Consider the following 26,794-nt stretch of genomic DNA (forward strand, 5'->3'; position numbering starts at 1 on the left):
CTGAATTACTTGTATGTCGAGGGTTGGTTTCAGACATGAACTTTGTAAAATTTTTCCCGGGATTTTTTCTTGAGTTTTTTCTTCAACATATGTAGAACGCAGCAGAAAATGTTGCTGGTCAGACATGTTCATTCCCACTGTAAAACGCGTTTTTTTTTTTTTTTTAATGTTTATTGTTTTCTTTAATGTCCCTGCAGTGTACAGCACCTTGAATCCACCTCTAAGGTCCACCGGCCTTTGCCCCTTTTGCCAAACATTCTTGAATCTCATCGTCTTTCCAAGTCGACATATTTGTCTGTGTCATCTATGTGACACCTCTTTTTCATCCTGAGATATTTGTGTTTGTTGGATTTTTCTCAGAATTGCATCCATCGAATGTTAGAAGCGTCATCAACAGGCCCACGCGCTCACTGTGACTTCTGGCAGGAAAAGATCTGGAAGATGTCAGAAGCAGCTGACTCAGACATTTGCATTCTCACATAGAGCCCCTTCCAGGAACATGTCCGGACTTCAGTGCATGTCTGTAACCATCTAATTATATGTGTGGACTGCGACAACTGTGACTTCTGTTTCCATGTTCTTTCTGATGAGACACTTTCTCAGGCTGCGTTCAGCACTGTGTGAAAGAACACATGGCCCTTATTTCATTTCAATGACACCACTGTGTTGCACAGCAGGGGTTCCAGCACAGGGCTGCAAATACACTGGATCTTCTTTTGCTCTGACTCAATGCAACATCCCCGAGCAACGCACACAATCAAATCCTGTATGTACAGGCTAACATTTCTATTAGATTACTCGAGGCTGTTACAGAAACTTAGCCTGGAGTGAAACTGTACGTTGAGCTGAGGCAAGATCTTAGGATAAGTGCGTTGTTGAGCTTTCTATCAGCTCATTTCATCAGTAGAGATAAAGTTGGCTTTAATTTATTAGATGATCTATGTTAAGTCAAAAGGTATTCAACCCCTTTTCTGCAGTTTCATTATATCCTCCTCTAATTTAACAAAACCCTCCTGCACTCAGAATGTGTTTATAATGAGAGTAGAATACCAGGAGGAAACAACTATCCTGACTGGCAGCAACAGAAATTTCCATTACGTCTGCAGCCATGAGCCAAAATACTGACAGGCATATGGTAACCACAAAGCAGAGCGCACAAGAGCGTTAACTTCTATTGTGAAAGGGATGTGTCTGCTAAACTGTTCTCAGACATGAACTGCGGAGGAACTCCGGAGAATCGGGTCCGGACTTTCCGGGCAGCTTTCCAGCTCATCAGCACCAGCATCGGCTTTCTCTTGACGTCTTTGTCAGTGACTCGTGTAATGTGTCATGTGTAAGAAGTGTCACCATCTCCCCACTCGCTCGCTCAGAATCCAGTGGGGGATCCCATGCTGTGTTCTCACATTGGGTTCTGCAGACTTTATACTGGGGGGACCAGGAGGAAATGGAGAGCAGAAACTGCGGAGGATCTCCAGAGTTCAGCTCATGTCTGAAAGCAGTGACATGGATGGATGCCGATTATACAAACTCACTGTCGGTGAAAATATAACCACCTTTGCAGAAGTAGTCAAAGTCTTTAAGTTGATCAAAATACAGGTAGAAGGTATTACTACTGTTTTGTCATGATTTGTCATTAGGTTTCTCTATTTGTCATGGTGATCTCCCACATGCTGCAGGAGGTTTATAATGGTTGTGGCCGTTTAGTCGTAATTTGGTGATTTCTACTTCACAGTGAATTGAGAAGCTGTAATAATGGCTGAGACATCTATGTACTTACATTCTTTCCCCAAAGTCCTGCAGCATGATATTTTTTTAACTGCCTCAGATAAGATAATAACTTTTGCAGGCAAGAGTGAGATATTACCTAATGTCATGTTAACAGAAGATCAATATGACTTAAATATGAATTAAGAGGAGTTTACGCGTGTTTGCTCAAATTTTCACAAGTTTTTGTCTTTTGTGAAGACAGTCTTGTATATTTTCAGCAAAGTTCACTCAAGTTATCTCACAGAAACATGATATCTGATAATAAATCAACACAACTTAACAAAAGTTCACACAATCACATTTTACGCAAACAAGATATTAGATGGCTATGGTTTTCTGATTTGATTTAGCAGGCCGGGGGCAAAGACACTGAAGGGGCTGAATAACTAGCAACAGAGCATTTGGCTGGGGTTAGTGATGGCGACCATGCTGCGTGTGCTGCAAACAGATCGTGCACGTTACAGAACAAACGATGGCCCTCGTTGCAGCAGACGTGTCTGAGCGGGGGTTGCAGCGCTCGGCTGTGGTTTTTAGTCTCTGGCTGAGCTGCAAAACCAGCAAAGTGGAGCAGCAGTGGAGAGTTAATTATAGTTGACACACCGGTGGGGCGGAGGTGAGGGGGGGGGCAGTCCTCATCCACCCTTCCTCCCTTTCCCCCATACGCTGCAGGATTATAATGGATAATTATGGTCCACTTGCACTGGTAAGTGATCAATAGGAGTGAAAAGGCCAAACTGGCTCTGTGAATAAAGGTGATGTGTTGGAGTGGGGGAGGGGAGGTCAGTTAGTACAGACATGCTGTTATAAGCAGGTCAATATGTCAAACAACATTAGCAGTTTCTAGACCTAGACCGGGTGTAGATGATTTATATATTTTTTATTACATTTTAGTGGCAGACGCAGGCAGCATGAGGAGTTGTTCACGAACTCATACAGTGCAACGTGTTAGTTGACCCAGTATGAACAAGTGTGTGGACTCAAGGGCTTTAAGGTGACACTTGCTCTTCTCCACAATCTGGGGCCCTTACCTCCAGAGGGGCCTTGCATTAAAGCATGTATCTAATTTGAAACCCTTTATCATTTCAGCACTATCTGGTGGACATTCCAACATAGATAGGACCTGATAAGAATTAACTTCTTAGTCCTTTTCAGACACTGTTAATTTATTTTTGAACATTTTTGTTTAAGTTCACTTGTTTGCTGTGCCTTTGTCATATTTGTTTATATACAGTTGCAATCAGAAATATTCAACCCCCCAAAGATTTTAAGGATTTATCAATTAAAGTAGACAGAATCTTGTTCTTTGATCAAGATTCTGCTTCGGATGCCTTCTTTATGAGTTGAGTGATAAAGAAAATCAACACGGAAAATGCATGATGTAGTATTTGTGTGTAGCAGTATATTTTGTTAAGATAGCCATGTCACAATTATTCAACCCCTATACAATATTGTTGTTTTTAAAGCTGTCTGACAGTTATTTTTGTCCTAAAGTTGAGTTATTAACATTATTAAGCCTTTGGGAACTCTATACTGATCCTTCATTTGCTTCAGCTGTGATGCATATATAAACCCCACCCATCAAGGTGTTCAAGGTGAGTTGCAATCATGGGAAAGACAAAGGAGCTTACACAAAAGCTGAGAGAGGAGATTATTTCATCAAACCTGAAAGGCCTTGGGTAGAAGAAGAATTCCCCAAAAAATGATATTCCAAGAGACACAATTGGAAACATTAAAAGGAAGTTTACAACTGATGGAGCAGCTTCAAACATGCCTGGCCGTGGAAGAAAGCCCAGCATTTCATCAAGGACTCTCAGCAACTTAGTCAGAACAACTCAGATAAATCACTGTGTGACTGCAAGACACCTACAGGATGACCTGATGAAGGCTGGTACAAGTGCTGCAGTGGCAACTATAAGACGTGCACTGAATAATAAAGGACTTAATGGACTAAAAAGATCCTGGAACGTCCTTGAGTTGCATTCACAGTCACCAGATTCAAATTTGATTGAAAATCTTTGGTGGGATTTAAAGAAGGCAGTTGCAGCATGGAAGCCATCAAACATCACTGATCTAGAGGCTTTTGCACTTGAAAAATGGACAAAGATTCCAATCGAGAGGTGTAAGAAGCTTGTCCGCACTTACCGAAAACATTTTTTAGAAGTTATAAAAGCTAGAGGATGCGCCACAAAGTACTGAAGCTGGGGGGTTGAATAATACTGCACATGCACATGTGTTGAAAGAGTTACATTTTTCATTTGAACTTCAAAGTTAAGTCAACTTCTGTTGTCAAAATAACTAAAATACGCATCAATAAATATCTTTTGTTGTTTGATGAGGGTTTTTTGTCATTTATTGTCATTATCTGTCATCCACATCACTATAATGTCTATTGAGGTGAGGGGGTTGAATATTTCTGATTGCAACTGTAGATGTTCTTATTTTTGCTCTAAATAAACACATAACTAACTATCTAACTAACTCTGTGCAATCAAACTACCATAAACTAATTTCTACACTAACTGAAACACGCACACACAAACACATACACACACATAGCTGGGGCGAACTTGTTGCTCAGGGGATAGACCAGGTGGTACTCTAAGCAGAAAGTCTGTGGTTAGTCTTCCCCATTCTGCAGATCCTTAGAAGTGCTGCCTATAGATGCACTGCAAAAACTGTACTGAATAACACTTTGAGTGGTCATCAAGACAAGAAAAGTCACGTCTCTATGATTTCAGAGGACATTGATTTCCCGGAGACTTACTCTAAGACGCCAGTTTCTATCCTTCACAAAATGTTATGTTCCCATTTTCTATCACATGAAGACATAATAATAAAAATAAACTCAGTCGCTGACAGTTCTCCAGAACCTTCTCTGGCTAAGAAGCTTTGCACGGAGTTACTGTGACATGCTGTGAGAAGTCATTAAAAGGGCCACGTTATTACTTTTTTTAATGTTTATTTAACCTGCAACACATGTCATATGTGAGCTGTAAAGTGTCATTTATAAAAGTGTCCCTCTGCACTCGGCCGCTGTGTTTATTGCCAGGCAGTAACTCCGGCTGATGGCTAACAGCAGCGTCAATTTATTACTTCCCAGTAATGAGGAGGCCTGGTAATGATGCTTCCTCCACAGAGATGATGGAGCATGTCGTCTGTGTGTTCTATGTGTGCAGCTCTCTGGTTGACAGTGAGCAAGAGGAAGATAACATCTCAGCTTCAGCAGGAGCAGAGGATCACACCTGCTGCAGGTGGGTGAGGTCATGGAGACACACAGGAGAGTAAATGAGGCATCACCTCACAAGACATTAGTCTGAGTCCCTTCAGGGCCTCCTTCAGAAGTCATGGCTCCAACGGTTGAAGGGTTTTAGCTCCTGTATGTGTTTGTGTGTGCATGTGTGTGTGTGTGCGTGCGTGCGTGTATGCGTGTGTGTGTTTGTATGACATTGTCAGGAGGTCCGTCTGCTGCTGGAGAAACACTTCCGGCGAGCTTGTGTTCATCGTGCGCGATAATCCCGGAAAAGGCATGATTGAGCTCTTCAAAATAAAGGCACTACACCTCAGTGGAACACTTGAGATTTTGAACCCGACCACAAACCCTGATATTTATCCCGACAACTGAACACACTTTCAATATGAAAATGATATTAATAATAATAATAATAATAATTATAATTATAATTATAATGATATTTATAACAGTATTGTACACATTCATCCATCTATCACCTTTATCGCATATTAGTTAACGGTCTCAAAAGAGCTGGATACAAATTTAAACAATAACAAAAGATAATAAAGGTTTATGTATGTTTTGCTATTAAACTAAATCGACAATAATGACATTAGACTCTATGGCATGAGCCAACAACATCAATTCCAAATATAGAAGATATAATATTTAAATATATAAATATAAATAATAAACAAATTAGTTCAATAATTGTTTTGCTGTGTTCCGTTTTTATTAGGCAGATAAACACAATGCGTGCATTACAGTCACTTATGTGTGTTGTTCCTGTACTTACCTCTGCCTCATTCAATATTTGTTTGCCACCGCATGTACTTTTATTTTTAGACATTGACCGGAAGTGTAATTTCTCTCCAATACAGGTGTGTTCACAGTGGTGTGTCCAGGCGGCGGAGACACACACACACGCACGCACACACACAAAGAAAGGTATCAATGTATGTTTGTATTAGAACTGGTTTTGTTTTCACAGTTTGTGTGTTTTAGGGGGGAGCGCGCACGTGTGTCCGTGAGAGGAGTGCGTGGAGTCGGTTCATCCTGCTGCTCCGACCCGCAGCTTTAAACCCGAGGAGCCTCCACATGAGCGGCTGTCGGCTCTCAGTGGACCGTGTGTCCGGAGCTGCTGCTGCCGCCTGACCCACTTCTTCCGCCGGGTAAAAGTTTGCTTCCTCTCGGAGGCTGCGGAGCTGAGCTGGAATTGTCGGACTCTCCCCGCAACAACTGCGACATCGCCCTGCCGTCGAAGAACCTTCTCCGCCTTCGCCTCCGTCTCGATCCGGTCCCGGTGTCCGGTCCCGCCTCCTCGCCGCCGGGCCCCTCCGGCCCGACTCTTCCAGAACCGGATCACTTCCTTTGTCGCATCCCGAGGGCTCTAGAAATAAACTGTGCAGACACGAGCCGGGTCAGAATTCAGCGTCATGAAAGAGGAGGGGGGGGTGATGATCCTCTGATAACCACCCAACACCCGCTGTAACACACACTGGTCGATTTACAGTGATGGAGCCCGGCTCAGCATCTTGTACAGGCCTGCTGGTTGTAAATGACGGAACTGTAAGGAGACTGGGATGTGTGGTCGCAGTCTTTAGCCTTTTTTTTTTATAGAGGAACAGTGTCTGCTGTATGTAGATTTAGATAAAACATTAATTGACAGCAATCTGTTAGTGGAGAAAAGGCGATATACAATTTACATATTACTGGGAGTGAAGCCTGTTTAAGGATCTTTAAGCAGCCGTGCTAACGTGGAGGCTTTACATTGACCTCTTGACCTTTCTAACCTCATGTGTTCCTGCTTATTTCCCCAGGCTGGGTATGTCGGATGAGGATTCCCGTACCAGCACCGGCTCTTTCTCCTCGTCGTCCTCAACTCATCAGCATCACCTTCAGCAACATCAGGAGGAGGACGTGACCCCCCCGAAGAAACGAGAAAGCAAAGCCATCATGAACAAGTCATCCAAGCTCATCTCCACCAGTGCTAAAAGGTGAACGGCCTGAGAGCGACCAGGTGTCAATGACCTACACTGCATTATATTCACACCACTCTACGTTGCTGTGATGGTTGAAAGGCTCATAGATGTATTTTAGGTTTTTAATATCCTCCGGGCCTGACGTTCACTATGTTGTCCGTCAGGCGTCGATCTGGGCTCCTGAGTGTGATCCGCGTTATTTGATCCGAGCTTCGCTTTTGACCCTAGCCTCTTTGTTTTTGCCTGTGCAGAATTCAGAAGGAGCTGGCCGACATCACACTGGATCCACCACCAAACTGCAGGTGAGTGTATCAATCGTCATGGAGAAGGTGTAATGTGCCATTCAAAGCATCTGGGCCATTGACGTGTGTGTTTGTGTGTGTCTGTTTTTGGTTCTGAGGATATTTAGAGGTATTCATTCTAGGTGCCTTGAATGTGATGTGAAATCTCATCTGAGTTTGTGTCCAGTCAGAAGAAGAGAAAGAATCTAAAAGACTCTTAGAATTCTCCTGCTCATAAAGCTAATAGAAACCTCAGTTAATCATATCTCCATTTGATTGTTGGCAAGATTATGCAAAAACGACCGGACAAAACGGATTAAAACTGGATTTGGTGAAAGGAGGCCGTGTGGGAAGAGCCTGTTACATGTTGGTGCAGCTCCAGCAATTGTTTTTATCACTTTCTTTGTGATATAGTACATTTGTTGCCATTTTCACTGATTTCCCCAAGGAATAATTCATGGATCTTGATGAAAAAAATCAGGCATATTAAGGGGAGTGGTCTCCATGGGGGAAATTTGGTGCAGCTTGATTGAATTTCAGGGGACGGCTGGGCCTTGGCAGAGGTACCCATTCTAGTATTATTCATTTAAAGGACAGTCCAATCAAAATGTTCCAGTTTTCGATTATCTGACTGAATTCCATTAAGCTGCTTTAGTTCTGTCCAAAAGCTATGAACAAACACCACGGAGCCCCACTGTTACACTGGGTGACTTCTATCGTCACATTGTACACACGCTGTAGTGCCGGTACGCCGTCCTGCCGCCTCGAATGGTCACTACAACATGAAATCTAAAATTTTCTCAAATCTGTCTGTGTGGAACGTATATCTGGAGAACCAATCATCTTAATAGCTTTAAACTTGGCATAAGTATTGTTAAGGACCAAAAGCAGTTCGGTGGTGAATTTGGTGCTGTTTAGATACGTTCAATATTAATACATTTTGAACAAATCCGCGCTCCTAGAAGTTGATCACAGGACGTCAGCGTGTTCCCAACGAACGCATTCAGGACAATGTCAACGGGTTCTCCGGTCTGGAGCTCCGCGCATAGAGGGGAGCTTCACTGAGCTCTGAACAAACAGGTGAACAGCTCTTTGTGAAGCTGCCGTGGCCCCAGGGTTCTGCAGCCTGAGTCTAGCAGCAGGTCTTTACTTGCCGTGGCTCAATCGCTGCAGGTCACTTTGGCAGTTTAACAATGGAAGCTGCAGCCAGCATTAACACAGGCCGAGAAAAACAGCCCGTTCCAAACACGCAGGTTTAAAGGGGCACTGCACTTATGTGTGTTAGTTCACAAGTGAAAGTAGTCCCCAGTAAATGCTGAGTCTCCTCCTGTTTGAGACATGTTTGCTCAAAGCCAAAGACTGAGCCATTTCTCTTTAATGAAACTGTATTTTTGTGAGCCTGTGCAACTTAATGAGGAATGACTGAGGGCAGACTGCCTCAGATCGCGTGTGACTCCACTTCATGTTAGGAGCACGTGTGTGAGCAATTTTCAAACCGACTGTGGGCTGCACCTGTAGCGCCTCCTTTTTTCAATTGTTGCCTTAACGTGACGGCCGTTCTTACTGCACCGGTTCTCCTGGAGGATCATGGGAGTGTGCGTTCTCGAGTGTCTCCCTTTGGTCGACATGGTGACACCCGAGTTCAGAGGACGTTGTTCTAACCTGGCCATGAAGGAACTGACTTAGTGCTCCACATCTGTGTGTGTGTGGGATTTCTCTTATCTCTAGCAGTGTGAAAAAGAAGGCCTCATCTTTCCGTTTCCGTTTCCCCTGTGCACTAAGGGGATTTTTAAGGGATTGTTTAGTTCTTTGTGCTTCATTAAGCAGGGATTCTGCTCATTAGGGGTGTGAACAGAGCTGGCTAGCTTCGCCTTGCAGGTGCTGTTTAATGGATTGCACACCGGTGAGTCAGTGGGTTTGGCGTTTTTGGCCTGCTCCCTTTTTCCAGACTAGTGCCTGTCAACATCTGTCCTCTGTCGTATCAAACTTTAGCTTGCAAACACTTTAAGGCAGCGTCTTTCATCTGGCATTCATCCAAGTCCAATTACACACAACTCAGGGAATGCTGCGCAGGCCCTCTTTTATTTTTTTACAGCCTCGTTGTCACTGAAGTGTGAAGTGCAGACATCACGGTTCTGCCCTGCATTTCCTTATGTTTTATCCCTTTTTCCTCGCAAGCAGCTATTTCATTAATTGCTCACATCCTGATCTTTGTGTCCCCGACGTCCCGTTTCCCCAGACACCTGAAGACATTGTCACAGATTCCTGACATTGCATTGGTCAGAAGCTGAACAGTAGGGTATCTGCTAGTGCTGATCAGGGTTGGATGGTTCATTGATGTGTTAAACTCGAACCATTTGTAAATCACGTAATCCTGTGTGTGTGTGAGTGAGTGAGTGAGTGTGTGTGTGTGTGTGGCCTGAGACCTCTCTGTTTCGCTGCTGATGTGAGCACACATACACACACACCTCTGCAGTGTGTTACTGGCTTTGCGTGTTGGAGGCTACTGAGGTTTTCTCAACAGTTTCTTCATATCTATAAAAAGCCTCCTCCCTGGAGAGGAAGTGGCTGGCCCGTACAATGCAGTTACTTCACAAAGACCTGAAAGCAGCACTGAGCTCTGAGCTGCTGCTGCACAGATGGAAGTTTGAAGAAGTTCCCCTCCTACGTGGCAGGCTTAAGGTGGGTAGCAAAGGGAAATAGAGGTTCCATTTACCTCCCGTCAGCTGCAGGTACGGCTGAGTTTGACTTTTTTCTGCCAACTGAAATGTTTGTGTGTGTATCTGAGCATCCAAGATGGAAAATTCTTACAAATGATAAAAGTAAGTAATGCTCACATCAGATAGTTCCTGGTTAACCTCAAGTGGTGATTAATTCTGTTGGGCTTAGACCTTGGAAGGGTTTCTTGAAGAAAATGAAGTCCAAAGCAAAGTCTATCTGTGTAGTCCCACATGTTGAGCTGAAAAATTGCAGAACAATGTATATTCTTCATGATCCCCAACAAACTCAATTAAGTCTGTGTACAATCCTCACTGAATATTGGAAATTAACTTTGTGAAACACTCCCGACCAATAGACCAAAATTAAGTCTGACCTAAAGAGTTGGTCTCGGATCAAACTGAACCATGGCTCTGTTGTTTTCACAGTGTTCAGCCTTTCTGAGCAATTGCAGGAAGTAAGGACATCATTAAAGGGCCCATATTGTGTCAAATACATTTTGCGGGCTTTTATAATCTGTAATTACTTGAAGGGGGTCAGTCGGGACCCTCAAAGTATGAAAACAGTCACTCCATGGACCTTTTTACTCAGTCCATTCTAAGAAACATGTTATCGAAAAGTCTTGTTTTGTACTTCCTCTCCGTTTGATGTCATTTGGGATTGCACTCGTCTCTCAGCCCCACCCGGCCGGTACCAGTCCAGCCTCTGAACCCAACATCCATTAAACAAACTTGGATTGGTTTATGGTTTCCAACCTTTACTAACCCCCCCCCCCCATGTTTGCATTTGAGAATTGTCGTCTATTCACATCTTCGCATTTGTCAATGTCCTGCAGGGAAATGTCACATTTAGTCTGAACAACCCATTAGTCTTACTCGTGGGAATGCTGCGCCGCTGCCATCACATCAGCCCTGTGTGCAACAGAACTTCCCTGTGCTCAGCCCCCTGGAAAATGTGATGTCATGGTCCAAGTAAGGGGTAAAGAAATATTGAGCGGAGGGATTACAAGCAAAGCTGCTGTTTGTTGTCTGGTGGTGTACTAAATAAAGACACACCACTCGGACTGCTTTTCTAGACAGAGCATCAGTGCCTCTGTTGGCCAGTTAATCAAATGGCTGAGGATTTTACCAAAACAGGGAAGATATCCTTGAATTAATCATCATGTGTGCAATTGATGTAAATATGTCTAATTAGCATATATATATGAATCTGCTCTCTTACTGATTTCTTTCCTGGGTTGAATTGAATCCTTCAGCCTCTAGAGACCATATATGGGGCTTTGAACAGTCAATCTTCCTCACAGTTGAAACTGGACAATACAATGTCAAGTCACTGTTAAACCAGCAGTAAAATTTGTAGGCTACATTAAGACATTTCATGCAGATTTATTCATCTGGCCAGTAAAACAGTACTACCATATATTGAGATATGTTTTGTTGATTTTTGTTAGAGAGTAGTTCTTAAATGTTGAACATATTTAACTCTGATGTATATAAATGAGTTTATTTGGGATTTTACTTCTACAAAATTGAATGTTGTGATATGATAATTTTTCTTACCGACGACATTCTGGTAGTTTTCAGCTGTTTTGCTCAGCTCCAGCAATTGGAAAGACTTAATAGTATGTAATGACTGTTTGTGTCAGTGGAGCAGTATGAACCATGTGATCTTCCTCCTGCTCTGTTCTCAAGTCGCACTGAGAGAACCTATACAGGCTGATTGCCATGTACTAAATGGGTGTGGTGGGGTGGGAGCTGTGGTGTGTGCGGTGCTCTTGCACAGGTTGGCCGTGGCACTCAACTGAAGTGGAGTCATTACATTGTCTCAGTCAGGCAGATTATTACAGTCTCTCTCCCTATCATCACAATAGCATTTTAAGCAGGTAGTGGTGATTGAAAATGAGTCTGCAGGCAGCATGCACATTGAGGTCAACAATTTAGAGACAAAACTCGCACAAAAGTGATGTTAGAGTAAAAAGCATTGTGAAGCAACACAAAGTGTTGAATGGATCCATTTACATATGAAGACACAAATGTGCTTAGTACAGAGGGAAGAATAGAAAAAGAGAACAGATGTATTTTGATCTTTTCAGCTCTGAGGCTTTTACACTGAAGGTAAAAGTAAAATTAGCTTTTTTGTTTGTTAAACTTCATTTACTGAAAATACAATAATAGCTGTAACTTCTTTGCAGTTTCAATAGCGCTTTGTATTTTTATTTGGTTGGTGACATTTCTGTGTGAGAAGCCTGACTAGGGGTTCGGCTTGCTCCGACAAGCGAAAGTTAGGATTTTTTTGGTGGGTTCTTGCTCAGATAATTGGAAATAAGAGCAGAAAATATCAATACCGTTTCTAACTGTTGAGTGGGTGGAGCCTGCATCCAACCCCAAAAAGACAAACCCTGCTCACCCCCTTCTTCTGGCCAGTCAGGCAAAAATCCACCAACATTCTGAGCGTTAATTGTACCTCAACATTTACCTGGTTCTAGTGCCGTAAAGCTTCATATAAACGCCATCAGGCTCTAATTAAGTGTTCATAAGTTATGTGAGAGTTAGATCTGCCTTTCATGGTAATAGTCACTGGTTCGAGATGGTCATTGGACACTGATGTTACTCCATAGAGGAAAATATCTTCTGCAATCATGATATCATTTGATAATAAATCAGAACTGTGGGAGGTAAAACACTGATCCTGTGTGAAGTAAAGCATGACTCTCACTAAGTACATTGTTAGTGTTGACTGTCAACACTTACAAAAATACAGTGTTTCATTTAATACATTTCTATTCAATCACCAAATGACAACATATGTTTTACATAGCAAAATTATAGAAAAATTCAACGGTTACCAATACGAGCTCATTTCAAAGTCTAGACAGGTTGTAGGTGAAAATATAAAAAATAAAAGTTAATTGTTTTGCACCTTATTTCATGTTTTTTACATTGTAACCCTGATTATATTGTTTTGTGCCTGCTTAACTTGTTCTTTGTTGCTTCCTGTCTTGGCCAAGATTCCCTTTTTAAAAAAAAAAAAAATTGATTTTTATAATCCCAGGGGAACCTGGTTAACTGGTTAAATAAGGTTAATAAAAAATCCTTTAATATGAATTCAAGCGCTCTTTTAGGTTTTCTCCATATGTTTGTATGAATTACCCAAAATACTGCACATTGAGACCTGAACATCTCCATAATGGAGCTGATTTTATCTGCAGCAGATGAATGGTGTCGGCTCAGTGAACATATTCAACCTCTGTTCTCCTCTGCAGTGCTGCGGGACTCAGTTTTGGGTAAACCGCTGTGTGCCTTTTTCAAAGGTTAAAAGCTTAGAAAAAACGGAAACAGCTGAAATGTCAGCTGTGAGTGTGTGTGCTATAGAAGAACCCCCCCTCTCTCCTGATATTGAAGTGAATGACCACAGTGATAACATGGCATATTACTGGCTCACAGAAAGCACTGGGTGGCCTTTGTGTGCGGGTCGGCGTCAGGCGGGGAGGAAGCCCGGCCTCTTTGTCTCTCTCTCCGTCTCTCTATCTTTCTTCTTCTCTGTCTCCCTCTGTCTCTTTGTCTCTCTCTCCGTCTCTCTATCTTTCTCTGTCTCCCTCTCTCTTTCTCTCTCTGTCTGTCTCTCGGGCTCTGTCTCTTTCTCTCTGTGGCTTGTCTGTGAATGTCAGACGAATCTGTTGTCAGGTGGAGAAAAAAAACAACTTGGTCTTGTTGATTCGGTGACAAATGATTCATTACCGATTCTGGACATAGAAGTGGGTCCTGATTGAGATCTTGTGCTGTGGCCAGTAACATGTGTATCATCAGTCCCTCCCCAGGTCAGGCGTCCCCCTGGAGGAACGCTGCTAACACACTGTTAATGAAGTGCATTCCTCAAAGGGACGTGGTATTTTTGTAGTGAGCGGGGGGGGGGGGGGGGGGGGTTCCTCCCCCTTTACTTTCACATGTGGGTAGGAGTTGCTTTTGTTATCAGTCTGTATTCTGTGCGTCAAGCCATCACTTACACTGTATTCAGCAGTGGGACTGACTTTTTACATCTTCGTATTATATAACCATTACTTGCATGAAGGTTACGATCACTTAGAGTGAAAATAGTTTTAGAGGTTTCGATTTGTGTGTGGTGATATTTGAAGCTGTAATTTGTGATGCCACTGAAGTTCATTTACATATATACAGAGAAGTGTTCTCTGTTCTTTTTCTGTTCCCTCGCTGGTGGTCATAATAATGGAACCCCCCCCCCCCCAACGGCTCTTTCACAGCTCCTCCCCCATTTTACACACACTGATCCGCTTTCTCCTGTGGCAACAGAAGCCATCAGTCAGTTTGTGAATGAGGTGATATCAATGCAATTAACTGTAATTTTCCTGCAGGAATTGTGTGTTTGTGTGCATGTTTGTGTGCACGTGTGCGTGTGTTTTCTCAACAAATAGACAAACTACAGCTTGTATTGATCAGAAAATGATTCCAAATCGTATGATGTCATCCGATAAGTGACGATATGACAAAATTGATGAAATACAAACATCAGAAATTGGGAAAATGCTCATTGCTAAAGATTATTTGTTTCAATTGATTCTGTTGTTTGACCAAGAACTATAGGAATATAATAATATGAGGCGAGAATTTAGGAAACTTGAACCACCAAATTTTATGGCAGTTGTTATTTGCAAATTAGCTTAATTGATTGCTTTTGTAGTTAATTGATTTATCTGCCATTTAATTAACCTTCTGGCATCTAATTAGATCATTGATCAACCGTTTCAGCCCATAGCACATGATTCACAGAGAGTATAGTTGTTTTCTGACCTCCGGATGATGTCTGTAGAGTTGGGTCCAGACGTTTGTCTTTCACACATGAACGACGCAACAACTGTCGTGTGTGAGTAACATCATCAACACACCCACTACCTCACAGGGAATCCAGAAGAAAGCAGAAAGTTCGGAGGCTCTCAGTCGGACATGTATGTTCACACAGGTACAGCCCCTCCAGATAAGCCGCCATAGAGATGTGCAGAGGCTCACACCTGACCCTTACCCCACTGCCCCCTAGTGGGTAGATCTGGTCCTGCTGTGAATTTTGGACGTCACCTTTAATTATGTTCTTAGCTCAGTTAAGTGTCTGATTCTACAGATTTTACCCTGCCTACATTATCACTCTTTTCTTTTTGTCACATGGAAGCAATGCACAGTGGGGGGTGCAGGAAAGGACACCATGGAGGAGAGTGTGAGCTCCAGGCTTCACAAGTCTTGACCCTCCTCAATAGATTATTATTATTACACAGGAGACACAGAGATGATTAAGGTGGTGATTCTTGCTCATTAAGAGCAGTCTACAAAATCATAATGGCCATGATCCAGGTAGTCAGCAGTCTGTGTTTCTGTGTGTGTGTAGGTGTGATTGACAGAGACAGAATACGATGTTTGGCTGATATTGACAGACGACCGGCAGAGGAATCAGTGTGTGCAGTCAGAGCTACGCTGGCCTGTATTATTCTTGGAATTGCCGTGACTGAATAAGTAATAGTTTTGAATAATACATCGTACTTTGTTTGTTTAAATATTCAAATAGTTTCCGTCTAAATATATTGCTGTACACGGTGTTGTGCATGTGCTGTTTTTCAATTTCATTTGAATGCCTCTGACGTGCTGTAAGAGCTCTGCTTATTTAACAATGGAATGTGAAACAGTAGAGTGTCTTTTCTCTGAGCGCTTCATCAGCCGCTCAAATCTGTGAAAACTTCTCTGCCATCAAAACGCAGAGAGGAGCTGCTGTGGACTGTCTGTTCAGCTGCTGTACTTTGAATCCTGTTAGGATGCAGTTTTATCTCAATAGGCAAATGAGGCTATGTTGATCTTTTTATTTATTTGGATTTCTTCCTGCTCATAAAAAAATTGTATAATCCTGAATCTCAAAATATTTAATTATTTCCAAAGATCAGTCAATAATCACAAATACAATTTTCTAATAGTATGTAATGTAAACTATGAAATTCAAAAAAAATTGCAAACATTTTAATGTACGTGAAATGAGTCTAGTATATATCATGTTTTTTATTTAATACTGAGCTTTCAAATGAGTCACTGTCGGTACAGCAGAGTTACCTCAGTTGTTTTCTAGTTGCTAAAGACACCGTAGCCTCCGAATGTTAAACCAGAGTCGATTTTTCCTGTGTCTTGACAGTGCCGGACCTAAAGGAGACAACATCTATGAGTGGAGGTCGACCATCCTGGGCCCTCCAGGCTCCGTGTACGAGGGAGGAGTGTTTTTCCTGGACATCGCCTTCACACCAGACTACCCCTTCAAACCACCCAAGGTCAAACTTCTCTTTAAATAGATGTCTGTCAGCCTGTTTTTGTGCATCATGTGCTGATGGAGCTCCTTTGGAGAGGTGTAATTTTCCAATTTTTCACTAGAGGGCACACAACCAAGTGAGATCAGCAGCTCACACATACAGTGGCATTACTCAGATGGTTGTTACCCATTCAAATGTGTAGAAATGTACTATCATCTCATGTTTTCAAACATTCAGACAGCTTTGTTTTAATTCCTAAGGTTCTGCTCTTCATTTCTGCACAAGTGTAACCTGTGGAGCAGCATTATTTAATTTCATTGTCACCTCAGTTTCTTCTTTCTGCTTTTGTGATGCAGTAGGTTTGTGCAAACTAGTTTGTAAGAAATAAAACTGTCAGTGCTGTTCAGTGAGTTGATGTTGACACTGCAGTTAAGTTGTGGAGTGACTCTTCACAAAGCAGATGGCCTGATAACGGGCATTAAGGAACAGTCAATATTTTCCATGGAGTCTGGCAGACAAATGAGAACATAATGTGTTAAATCTGTTTTGTGCAAGAGCGAAAAAGATAATAATTCAGCTTTGACCAAACATCCTTCCACAGCTCATCAATGCCCAACCAGTGAGGTCCCTATATTGTTATATTTATCTTTCTCCCTCTGGCAGATATTGTCAAACTGTCTCTGCTCTTCTGGCCTCTCTTATCTTCCAATCTACAAAAATCATACACATGCACACACCTACAACAATAAATGAATGTAAGCCAAACATAATGACCCCCCTCCCTAACCAAGTTATAATTTTTTTTTTACTGTTTTTCTTTGTAATTGTAAATGCTGATGTGAGTCTTGTTCCCCTTCCTGGTTTTTGCTGTGTCTTTGTGTTGAACAATAATAAATCTGTTTCGTGATTTTGATCCTCTTGTTCTGTGTGCATCGTCCAGGTGACGTTCCGCACCAGGATCTACCACTGTAACATCAACAGTCAGGGGGTGATCTGTCTGGACATCCTGAAGGACAACTGGAGTCCTGCCCTCACCATCGCCAAGGTCCTGCTGTCCATCTGCTCCCTGCTCACTGACTGCAACCCTGGTGAGAGCTGCAACACACACACACACACACGAAAAGGCCCAGTTAGAGCCTCTAAATCACCTGAAAGCTGATTGAATATTGAATATATTGGGACTTTCTTTTTTAAAAATACATGTTCCCCTTGGTTTTAAAGTATTGTCCACTTCCCCATCTATTTCTGTCTGCAGCTTCTTCTTATTATAACATAACATTGTTCCGTAAAACACAAAACTCTTCTCAGCCTTATCTCCTTTTTTCCGAACATGAGAGGAGAAATAATGCAATTCTCATTATGGCCCTACAGGACTTTACTTAAAGGATCTAAAAGTTAAATGTATTATTCTTAAATGCGCTATGTGACTCCAGCTCATATTACAGACCTTTAAATCCCCTTATATCACCAGGCTAAGCCCTTGTGACTGGAGACGTAAACACAGCGTTTGTGCTGAGACTGCCTGAGGAAAAGCATTTAATAAATCTTTCTATTCTTCTGTTGTGAAGGTTTACTGCAGCGAAGTTGCTCTTTAAATGTAAACACTTTTCTGTCGGGTAGTATCAGGGAGGATCATCGGCAGTCTGCGATTATTTAAAAGCTCAATCAGGGGCGGTTTGGGTAGTAAGTGTAATGTGGCACCTTGGTAAGTTATTCACAGATTCACTATTTTATTTAAATATATTTGGTCAACTGTTTTCCTAAACTACGAATAAGGTTTGGATATTTAATCACATGTGCAGCTATATAAGATTTTGTCCATATTGACAGCTCCTGTTGTGGGGAAGTTTTTTTGTGTATTAATGTCAAAAAAGGGGCAATTATTATTTTATTTTTTTTATTAGAAAAATAACCAGAATGGATGCACTGTGTGTAAATATCTGATCAATGGGCCTCATGCATTAACATGTTTGTATGCTTTTACATTGGTTTCTGTGGTGAATTTGTGCAATCATGCCACAGCAGGTTCAACAAACGCTTCGTTAGAAAAGTATGGTGGTGACTTGCGTAAACAGGATCAGCGCCACGTGTGTGTATTACATTACATTACATGTCATTTAGCTGACGCTTTTATCCAAAGCGACTTACATTTTTTTTTAGAACACTCATCATTTTATGAGGGGCCATCTAGGGGTTCAGTATCTTGCCAAGGACACTTAGGCATGCAGATGGGATAGAGTGGGATTCGAACCGGCAACCTTCTTGTTGCAGAGCACCCGCTCTATCCCCTAGGCCACGTATATGAGTGAGTGCACGACAATAGCTTTAGAATTGCTTAAAACGAATGAAATATATGTTCCATTAGTACAAAACATTATTTGAGAAACAACAGACTGAGTTTTTGGTGACTCCTAAGACAGGTCCTAAGCACTCGTAAATTATGTTCATCCTTTTTAAGAAAATGAGAAGAAAATACAAGAAAATTGGTGAATGCAACAAAGCCATATGCACATTCAAGAACAAATGTGTTCGTACAAATGGTTAATGTGGCTCATTGTCCTTTATGTAGGGCTGTCACATTTCTTGTGACCAAAATAATCTACAATTGATATTTTACTGTGATATCTATAGAAACAAATTATAATCTATACATTAGGTTATCGAATGACAGTCTGTAAGTCCTAAAGACGCTTGGACAGATTTCTAATGCCCCGTTTTGTCTTTGTGTGTTTCCAGCCGATCCCCTGGTTGCAAGCATCGCCACACAGTACACAACGAACAGACCTGAACATGACAGGATAGCCAAACAGTGGACCAAACGCTACGCCACATAATCACCAGAGGGGCTGCTGCTGCTCGGACGAGTCAGGGATGCTGGGGGGGAGACCTTGAAGTGTGGGGATGATTTTTATCTCCGAATTTAAGTCTTAACTCTTAAGATAACTTTTGTTGTCATTTATTTTATTAAAACTATAATCAAATTTGGCAATAATGCGTTTAAATGTTTCTCTTGTTTTGTTTTTTTTAGCTTGAAGGATGACTGTAAATACTAAATGTAATGTAAAAACTGTTTGATGAAACTTGTCACAACATGATCCCTGAAAGTCATTATAAATTCTCACATGCATTAAAGGTTCCGGTTGGAGTTTGCTTCCCTCTCCAAGGTCTTTTACACATGAAGACACGTTTAGATATGGATGGATCCTGGTAGTGACCTGTGCTCCGTTCTGATCACAAGTTGTTCACTCTCTCCCTTAAACACTTAGACCAGCCGAAGAAGCATCCATCTTGGTTTAATCATTTCAAACATGTTCCTTTCACCACCAAAATAAAGCTCTGAGAGGATTTGTTATGAAGAGGTTTTTATTTTTATGCAGCACATTTTAAGACCGATTAGAACAGTTTTAGGGTTAGTTTGACTGAAGTCTTGATGTCACTACCTCTGTTCTACTAGCAGCACATGAAACGTTTATACTCAGAAACACTGAGGACACAGAAAACAGCGCAGGTCATCCATCACAGTCTCTCCCTGTTTAGTGTTTTTTTTTCAGTCAGGGAATGTTGCTCATTAAAGTGACAAATATAAATTAGTTAAAAAATAAATATTTCCTCTCAACACAGATTTCTACTGTTAAAAGGCTTTAACATAAACACACATACTCACAGAGATTTAACCAGGAACCCTATTGGATTAGAGAGGCTGGACGACACAGGAGTGCAGCAAAGGTCAGACATTATGAAATCAATCATCACAAGTTAAAGTAGTACCGAGCCATATTTACTATTGGATACTAACCGGAAAAGGACTGGTGCTGCGTTCACATCAGATGGGAAATAGCGTTTCAGGTCCTTTCACTCTGTAAACGCTGTCTATAAACCACTTGAGGTGTTTGATGACAGAGTTTTGAGGAGAGTTTCAGATTTCACAAGTCAAGCACATGTTCAGCTGCATGTTTATAGATTTAAAGGTGGCTGTAGTCATATACCCTGTACTGGTCGTAAAGAGATTCAATCCAATCTCCATTTGTTCAGTGCATAAATATGTTGGGAGTGGATTGTGAGTCTTTTTGCAGAATGGCCTCCAATTGGATTCTTCTCGCTGCCATGACCGAGATTATATAACTCTTTGTATTAACATGACTTATGAACTAGTCCTTCAACTTGGGAGGATACACACATTTCAAATGAAAAGAACAGTGGAGGTCGCACATTATTTCACGACCACAACTTAAATGCCAAACCAATCAATCTGTGTTTTGAGTCGTCTGGAATCTTTGGTACTAAAGTGCTTTCTTTTTTAAATGATGTTTTTCCCCATGAGAACAAGATCCCTTTCCTGTTAGTGTGGAGCACTGTGTGGAAAAGCTTCTTTCAAGGGTTAGTGATTTAAAGAAGGTTTTTGTTTGTTGTAAAAGGTAAACTACAACATGAGCCCTCATATTAAGAGGTTCAGCATTTCAGAAAACTCACTTATCTAACTTTTTTTCCATGGTAGGTGGAGACGGTTAGTAATGTCTGTGCATTGAGTGTGGAGCTAGCTATTCAATGCGTTTAGCCTTAGCTTAGAGTGCTGGGAAGCTGCTAGCCTGCTTTCATTTATTTTATTTTATTTAAAGTGACTGCCTGGCATTGAAGGGACAGAACAAGTTGCACTCTGTATTCTGTTAGTTACAGCTGGACAGTCCATTACAACTGCCATAAACTCTACTTTTATTATGCCTTTATGGTAGAGGTATAAACTCAGTTATATATTTTAGTGATGATGTTAACACATTTCTGACAGTGTCAATAAAAAACGGCTGTAAAAACTGTTAAATGTTTACGTTGCACTGAAAAAAAGTGGCCAATGAGTGTAAGCGGGAGCCGTTCTTAGCCCAACAACAGTGAACTTGTCCCCAGCTGCAGCCTTGGCTGGCAGATATGGTTGATGAGCGTAGGTTTAACTATCGTCCAGGCACAGTGGCCAGACTTGGCAACATTACTGTGAGGACAAGATTCCAGAAGCAGCAGATATTTGCTCTTTGTTGAGGAAGAGTTGCAAAGAAATTGTTTTTCAAAGTACAATTTCCCCTAAAGTGTTGTCATCACAGTGACTTTGCCTGATTTGGTACCAACGACCTTAAGCAGAGCGCTTGAGCTCAATGACTTGACCTTTTTGTTTTCCATTTATTTGTGAGCAAAGAAAATTAGATATGTTAAATAGAGATCTTTAGAGACATCTCACTTAACACACAGCCATTATATTGATCTTCTCCTCTCACTTTCAAAAAGCAAGTCGATCAGTGAACTTCCCACAATGATGAGCTGTTCCTTCATGGTACAAATATTGCATATACTTGAATGAATGTGTGGAATTATGATCAAATGTACACAGAAGCAGTTAAAGTCATGTTGCTAAGCTAAAGGCAATCGCTGTTTTCCTGCTAGTTGTTCCCATGTGAGGTGAATGCAGCCTGTCCATAGCAGGAGCAGAGAGGAGTGCGTTTGGGGGGGGGGGGGGCTTCAGAGTTTCACATGTCGTTGGATGGAGTGCCTTTGCTTTTGCGCCCTGGCAGAGGGAAGGACGATTTGCTCTGAGGCTGGGTGAGGCGGCTAGTCAGCTGGGTGAAGGGCTCGATGAGCGAGTTGCGCTCGGTGACGCTCACCTCCCACAGCTTCACCTTCTCACCTCTCGCCCACTGCTGTGCCACCTCCTGGTCCACCTGCCGACGCTCCCGCAGGTCCGTCTTGTTCCCCAGCACGACAACCGCCACCTGAGGACACGGCAGGAACATTGCAAGCCAATTCGGTTAAGTTCATGGTACATCTGCCAACAATTTAAAAAACATTAGATAATATTATATATTAATATTAGACTTTCTTATTAAGCTTTGGGCTCTTTTTCTAGTACTGGACAGTTAGATATTAAAATAGAGGTATTTGTCACCAGTTAAACGGTAAAAAGTAAAAACATCTTACACTATCAGTATTAAATGACTATATAATTATTATAGTGACATAAATACTAAGGATATTTAAGGGGCATTATTGTAACAAATATCCACACTGAGGACAGAAAACCAACCAGAAGGACAGAGCCACTGGGGAGATGAACATGGCATCTCGTTACTTGGCCAGAGCCCTGGAGAAAAACTGGGCTGGGTAATATGGTCCAAAACTATATTGAGATAAAAATATAGTAGATATTTAATTATCACTATAAATATCAAATTATTGTTTCTTTTCAGTTTCTTTATGAGCAGAGTGAAATAACTCAATATGAACATTTTACAAATCCGACACAGATCAATTATGTGTTTTACCTTCTCACTGTGCACAATGTATGAGCAATTGGACTTTTGTGACATTTCAATAATTGTTGATTTTGTTTAATTACCGAGCCCTATAGGAAAACCACCCATTTTAAAAAGGTGAAATTACAAAGTAGAAGTTGATCTGTAATCAGTTCTTTGAATTGTCAACATACTGATTGCTATTTATGGAATGTCCATCACTGAGTGATACATAACTTCTCTTTATGGTCACATGTGCCTGCTGATCTCCTGGGGTTTGTTACACATAACAGTTTTGTTTAAAAAGACTGTTTCAGGTCGGGGTTTTTTCCGAGCTTCAGCTCAATAAAATGAAAGTACAATAATGGCTTCTACAAGTGCCATTATTGTACAAGCTGCAAACACTCTGAGCCTGAAAACAGAGACATCTGTAGCTGTCCAAACACTTCCAGTCTCGTGATATGCAGCGGCACATTTCAGGACAAAGCTGAGCTAGACAAACTACAAGTAACAGCACATATTAGGAAGGTTACTAAAGAATACTTTGAAGCAGTTGCACCTCTTTTTTATCTCTGGATTTGTCGATTTCCTTCTTCAGAAAATCCACCTTCTTGAAAGACTCCAAGCTGTCAACACTGTAGACGAGTACGAAGCCGTCTGCCACGGAGTAGTAGTGCTTGGGGAGGTCTTGTCCATCGTGGAGACCCTTTGTATCGTAGAGCCTCAGCTGCTCCTTCACACCGCGGTCAGTTTCCACAGAGGCCACGTACACGTCCTCCTGCGTCTCACTGGACTCAGAGCCTGGAAGACACAAGAGGACACAAGAGAAATCAGACACCAGACGTTCAGCCCCACATACACACAACAAAACAGTGTCTCAGCTGATGCATTTACTCAAACGGTAGCAACATTATCATGGATGCCCTGAACAGCAATATGAGTAGTGAATAACTAATTTCATTCATTTCAGACTGAAAGAACAGCAGTTACATTCTGAGATATACTTGCACAGTTAACCAAGGTGCTGAATATCAAGATCAATGGCTAGTGCACTATTGCACAAAATTGCACTGTTTTTCTTTCTTCAGCTGTATATATATATATTTATATATATATATATTTTATTTCATATTTTAAATTGTTGATATTCTATTTAACACTATTTTATTCAAATTTTGTTTTTGTTTTTTAATTCTTGAGCATTTCTAGAAGTAAGCCTTTGACTCAAGCACCATTGCCAGCGACTGCTTAATTGTTATCTCTGTGCATTTGATAATAAAACTCTTGAAACTTGAGTCTCATTCTGAACCAATTAATTTAATTAATTCAAATTAAACCATTGAAATCACAGGATCTGATGTCACTGAACTGCTGTCTCCGGTATCCAGGTGCGTCTCTTACCTACAGAGTGATTTCCGTATAGCAACTGCTCCAAAATGGCAGTTTTCCCAACTGCTGCCTGGCCACACACCACCACTTTACAGCCTTTCCCCATGTCGAGCCTGTAACGCACGAGCACACCGCGTCTCGCTGTTTACACCCGACCCTGACACGCGTTAGATGTGTGCACCGTTAACACTGACCCGGGCTTCTAGAAAACAACAACAACTCGGATTGTAGCCTTTAGCTTTGGCAGTGACAGCATTGTGTTGTTTAGCCTGGCTAGCTAACATGTCAGCCGTAGCACGTCATGCCGCGTCGTGTGAACACACCAGTTCGAGTCCAGCTGTGAAATCACTGCGTGTCAGTCGCTGCACATCCGGGTGAAGTTCCCCACTTGGATCAGGACGCTAGTACGCGTTTATCAGGTTTTGAAGCGTCACGTCCATTCTGCCCTGCTAGCTCTGATTATCCTGACACTGCGCATGCGTACTGGCTAATGACGCGTTCACGGACAACGATTTTTAAGCAATTCATTATCATCCACTGCTGCATAATACACTACATCGTGTTACACTGCTTCTGAACGGTTGTAACACATCATTCATCATTTGCGTTATACGTGTGAACGGTTACAAATATTCCCTCAGGGTTAACTATTTCACAGACTGGACATTCTGCCTGTGTTTAATGTGAGTGGTGAGCAGAATATTTCATAGTATTTGTATCTGAACTCAATACGGTGACAAAGTGGCCAATCAGCCTTGGTGGAGGTATGAGATCTGCAAGTGCATTGCTCGTTTATTTTCTATGATCTAACCTGTAAGAAAGGATTTTTACGGATGCTGCTAACGTTTCCTCTTATATGATCACCACATTGCTGCCGTACCTTCCTTTGTTGAGAGGCCCTTTTGTATAGACCAATGTGCAAATGCATGAAATGAAAGGCCTACTCCACTGTATTTTCTGGGCAAGCAGCAATCTGAGGAGGCCATTCAATACCAAAGTGGCCTCTCGGTCAGGACTGTACATCTCTGTGCTTAGCCTGTGTCCAATCGATGCTCCTCCTAGTTGTCCTCGATCGGTCATCTGACAGAACACAATTCACGCCTCCCAAATAAAGTTAAACTTAGCTCTCCTCTTCAATGAATAAGCGAAAGATGGGATGCGGTGGAGAGAGGGGGGGGGGGGCTGAAGGATGAGCAGAGAAGGTGAGGAAAGGACAGAAACCGGGAGGAGGAGGGAGAGAGGGCCAGCTGTCTGCGGACTTTTCACTGATGGACCTTACATCGCTCAACAAATTATTATTATTGAACACACAAACAAGACAATGAGGGTGTGTCGAGGCAATCGACACAATAAAATAAGTAAAATTCTTATTATAAAAAGTACCAGACACTTTAGAGGAAATGTGTGGAGGTGACTCTTAGACTTGGAAAAATTGGTATCATGATTCAGATGGGAAGCTACACCTTCCTGTCTCAGTTGTATTTACAGAAAAGACCAAAATTATTAATCTGTCATCATAAACACAAAATAGGAGATCGTGCAGCGGAAATTATATATTTTATTAATTACTTTCATTTTAAGGATCTGTGATCGTGGAGCTGCTACGATTCACAGATCTGTCGATCAACAGGAAATCTGCAAATGTCTTTTATAATCAAATCATATGTTGAGCAAAATACCAAATATCTGCAGGTTTCAGGTTCTTTTGGGTTCGTGTATGAAAATTAACTGTAGTTCAGACAAAACAAGACATTTGAAGATGTTATCTTGACCTTTGCATCTTTTTATTCAAAATTTCACTGTAAAGTTATTCCTACTTTCTTGCATTTCGTGGACAAGATGATTCAGGGAATGGACAGATTCAGACAATCTGATGGATCCAAACATACTTGTTATTATAATTATATTATATATGTTCTATTTAATTGTTGTTATCTTTATTACTTTTCCATGCATCAACAGAAACTTGAAGTATGTGTAATTTGTTTAAGTCTGTGTAACAAAAAAAATGTTATGCTGATTAAGTTTGAATATAAAAGTATTCCTTTATATGATATGAAGTGATTATATATGAAACAATCTGTTTGACTAAAAGTGTAGATCTGCTTTTATACTTTTAATATTTCCTGTAAAAATCACACGTGTGTCAGTCAAGGTCACATGACAACTACCATGTGACTTTACTCTTCAAAGCTTCAAAGGCAAACTTTGAACCTTCAAAGGAAAACTTTGAAACTGGTTTTCGCCACCGTCAGGACAAGCGCGAGTCAACAAGGGCCACACGAAATACATCTCACCTGTGACTTCCAATCACCGCCACTGACGACACCGACAGAAGAAAGCAAATACGCAAGAAATCGCTCTTCAAACCCTTAATATAACGTGGTCCAACTGCAGCACCTGTTAATCAACATGCAGAGGATCATCATCTCAACAGACATGACCCAGGAACAAGAGTGCACCAGCAGCAGTACTCTGCAGGACCCCAGCCAAACCCTCCTGGTTTGGAAGAGGAAGATGCAGACGCTGGAGGCCCTGCAGGAGCTGGATGATATTAACCTCACCCTGAAAGAGCCGATGGATGAAAGCTTCACCCCGACGAAGCTGATGGATAAGAACCCCCGTCAGAGGGAGCTTGTGAATTAATACTCTGCCCTGAAGGAGCCAGAGGCTCAAGACATCTTCCTCCTGAGGGATCTGATTGCCCAATTCACTGCCATGAAGGAGCTGGTGGATGAAAACCCCCATCTTGATAACTCCGCTCTGAGGGAGCTGAAAGCTGCAATCCCCCATCTGAGGACGCAAGTGGATGAGAACTTCGCCCTGATGGAGCTGGATGGTGAATTCTCCACCCTGAAGGA

General features: G+C 41.7%; 2 protein-coding genes across 5 annotated transcripts; one reads left to right on the forward strand and one right to left on the reverse strand.

Moving 5' to 3' along the window:
* Positions 1-5,841: 5,841 nt before the first annotated feature.
* ube2e1 (ubiquitin-conjugating enzyme E2E 1) lies at positions 5,842-19,417 on the forward strand. Of its 3 annotated transcripts, none has more exons than XM_062409798.1 (6): positions 5,842-5,947; positions 6,820-6,996; positions 7,233-7,283; positions 16,161-16,293; positions 17,213-17,360; positions 19,009-19,417. In XM_062409798.1, the coding sequence occupies exons 2-6, from the start codon at positions 6,827-6,829 to the stop codon at positions 19,104-19,106; spliced, it is 600 nt and encodes a 199-aa protein (XP_062265782.1). In that variant the 5' UTR covers positions 5,842-5,947; positions 6,820-6,826; the 3' UTR covers positions 19,107-19,417. The 3 variants fall into 3 exon arrangements, with proteins under 3 accessions (XP_062265782.1, XP_062265783.1, XP_062265781.1); XM_062409799.1 differs by lacking the exon at positions 5,842-5,947 and adding an exon at positions 5,986-6,419; XM_062409797.1 differs by lacking the exon at positions 5,842-5,947 and adding an exon at positions 6,428-6,568.
* A 200-nt stretch (positions 19,418-19,617) lies between these two features.
* Positions 19,618-24,402, reverse strand: nkiras1 (NFKB inhibitor interacting Ras-like 1). Of its 2 annotated transcripts, none has more exons than XM_062409801.1 (4): positions 24,257-24,402; positions 23,946-24,046; positions 23,104-23,345; positions 19,618-22,025 (listed from the first exon to the last, which is right to left on the reverse strand). In XM_062409801.1, exons 2-4 carry the CDS (start codon positions 24,037-24,039, stop codon positions 21,783-21,785), a joined length of 579 nt encoding a protein of 192 aa, XP_062265785.1. In that variant the 5' UTR covers positions 24,040-24,046; positions 24,257-24,402; the 3' UTR covers positions 19,618-21,782. The 2 variants fall into 2 exon arrangements, with proteins under 2 accessions (XP_062265785.1, XP_062265784.1); XM_062409800.1 differs by having other exon boundaries at positions 23,946-24,135.
* Between the last annotated feature and the right edge of the window lie 2,392 nt (positions 24,403-26,794).

This window comes from Platichthys flesus, chromosome 17, assembly GCF_949316205.1.
Source record: "Platichthys flesus chromosome 17, fPlaFle2.1, whole genome shotgun sequence".
Lineage (NCBI taxonomy): Eukaryota > Metazoa > Chordata > Actinopteri > Pleuronectiformes > Pleuronectidae > Platichthys > Platichthys flesus.

Excerpts from the sequence above, each read along its gene's own strand:
- nkiras1 (XM_062409801.1), bottom strand. The coding sequence starts at position 24,039 with ATGGGGAAAGGCTGTAAAGTGGTGGTGTGTGGCCAGGCAGCAGTTGGG. Across the intron at positions 23,346-23,945 it reads ATACGGAAATCACTCTGTAG|GCTCTGAGTCCAGTGAGACG; the intron begins GTAAGAGACGCA and ends TGTGTCTTCCAG. Across the intron at positions 22,026-23,103 it reads AATCCAGAGATAAAAAAGAG|GTGGCGGTTGTCGTGCTGGG; the intron begins GTGCAACTGCTT and ends CCGTGTCCTCAG.
- ube2e1 (XM_062409797.1), top strand. Across the intron at positions 6,997-7,232 it reads ATCTCCACCAGTGCTAAAAG|AATTCAGAAGGAGCTGGCCG; the intron begins GTGAACGGCCTG and ends TTGCCTGTGCAG. Across the intron at positions 17,361-19,008 it reads GCTCACTGACTGCAACCCTG|CCGATCCCCTGGTTGCAAGC; the intron begins GTGAGAGCTGCA and ends GTGTGTTTCCAG.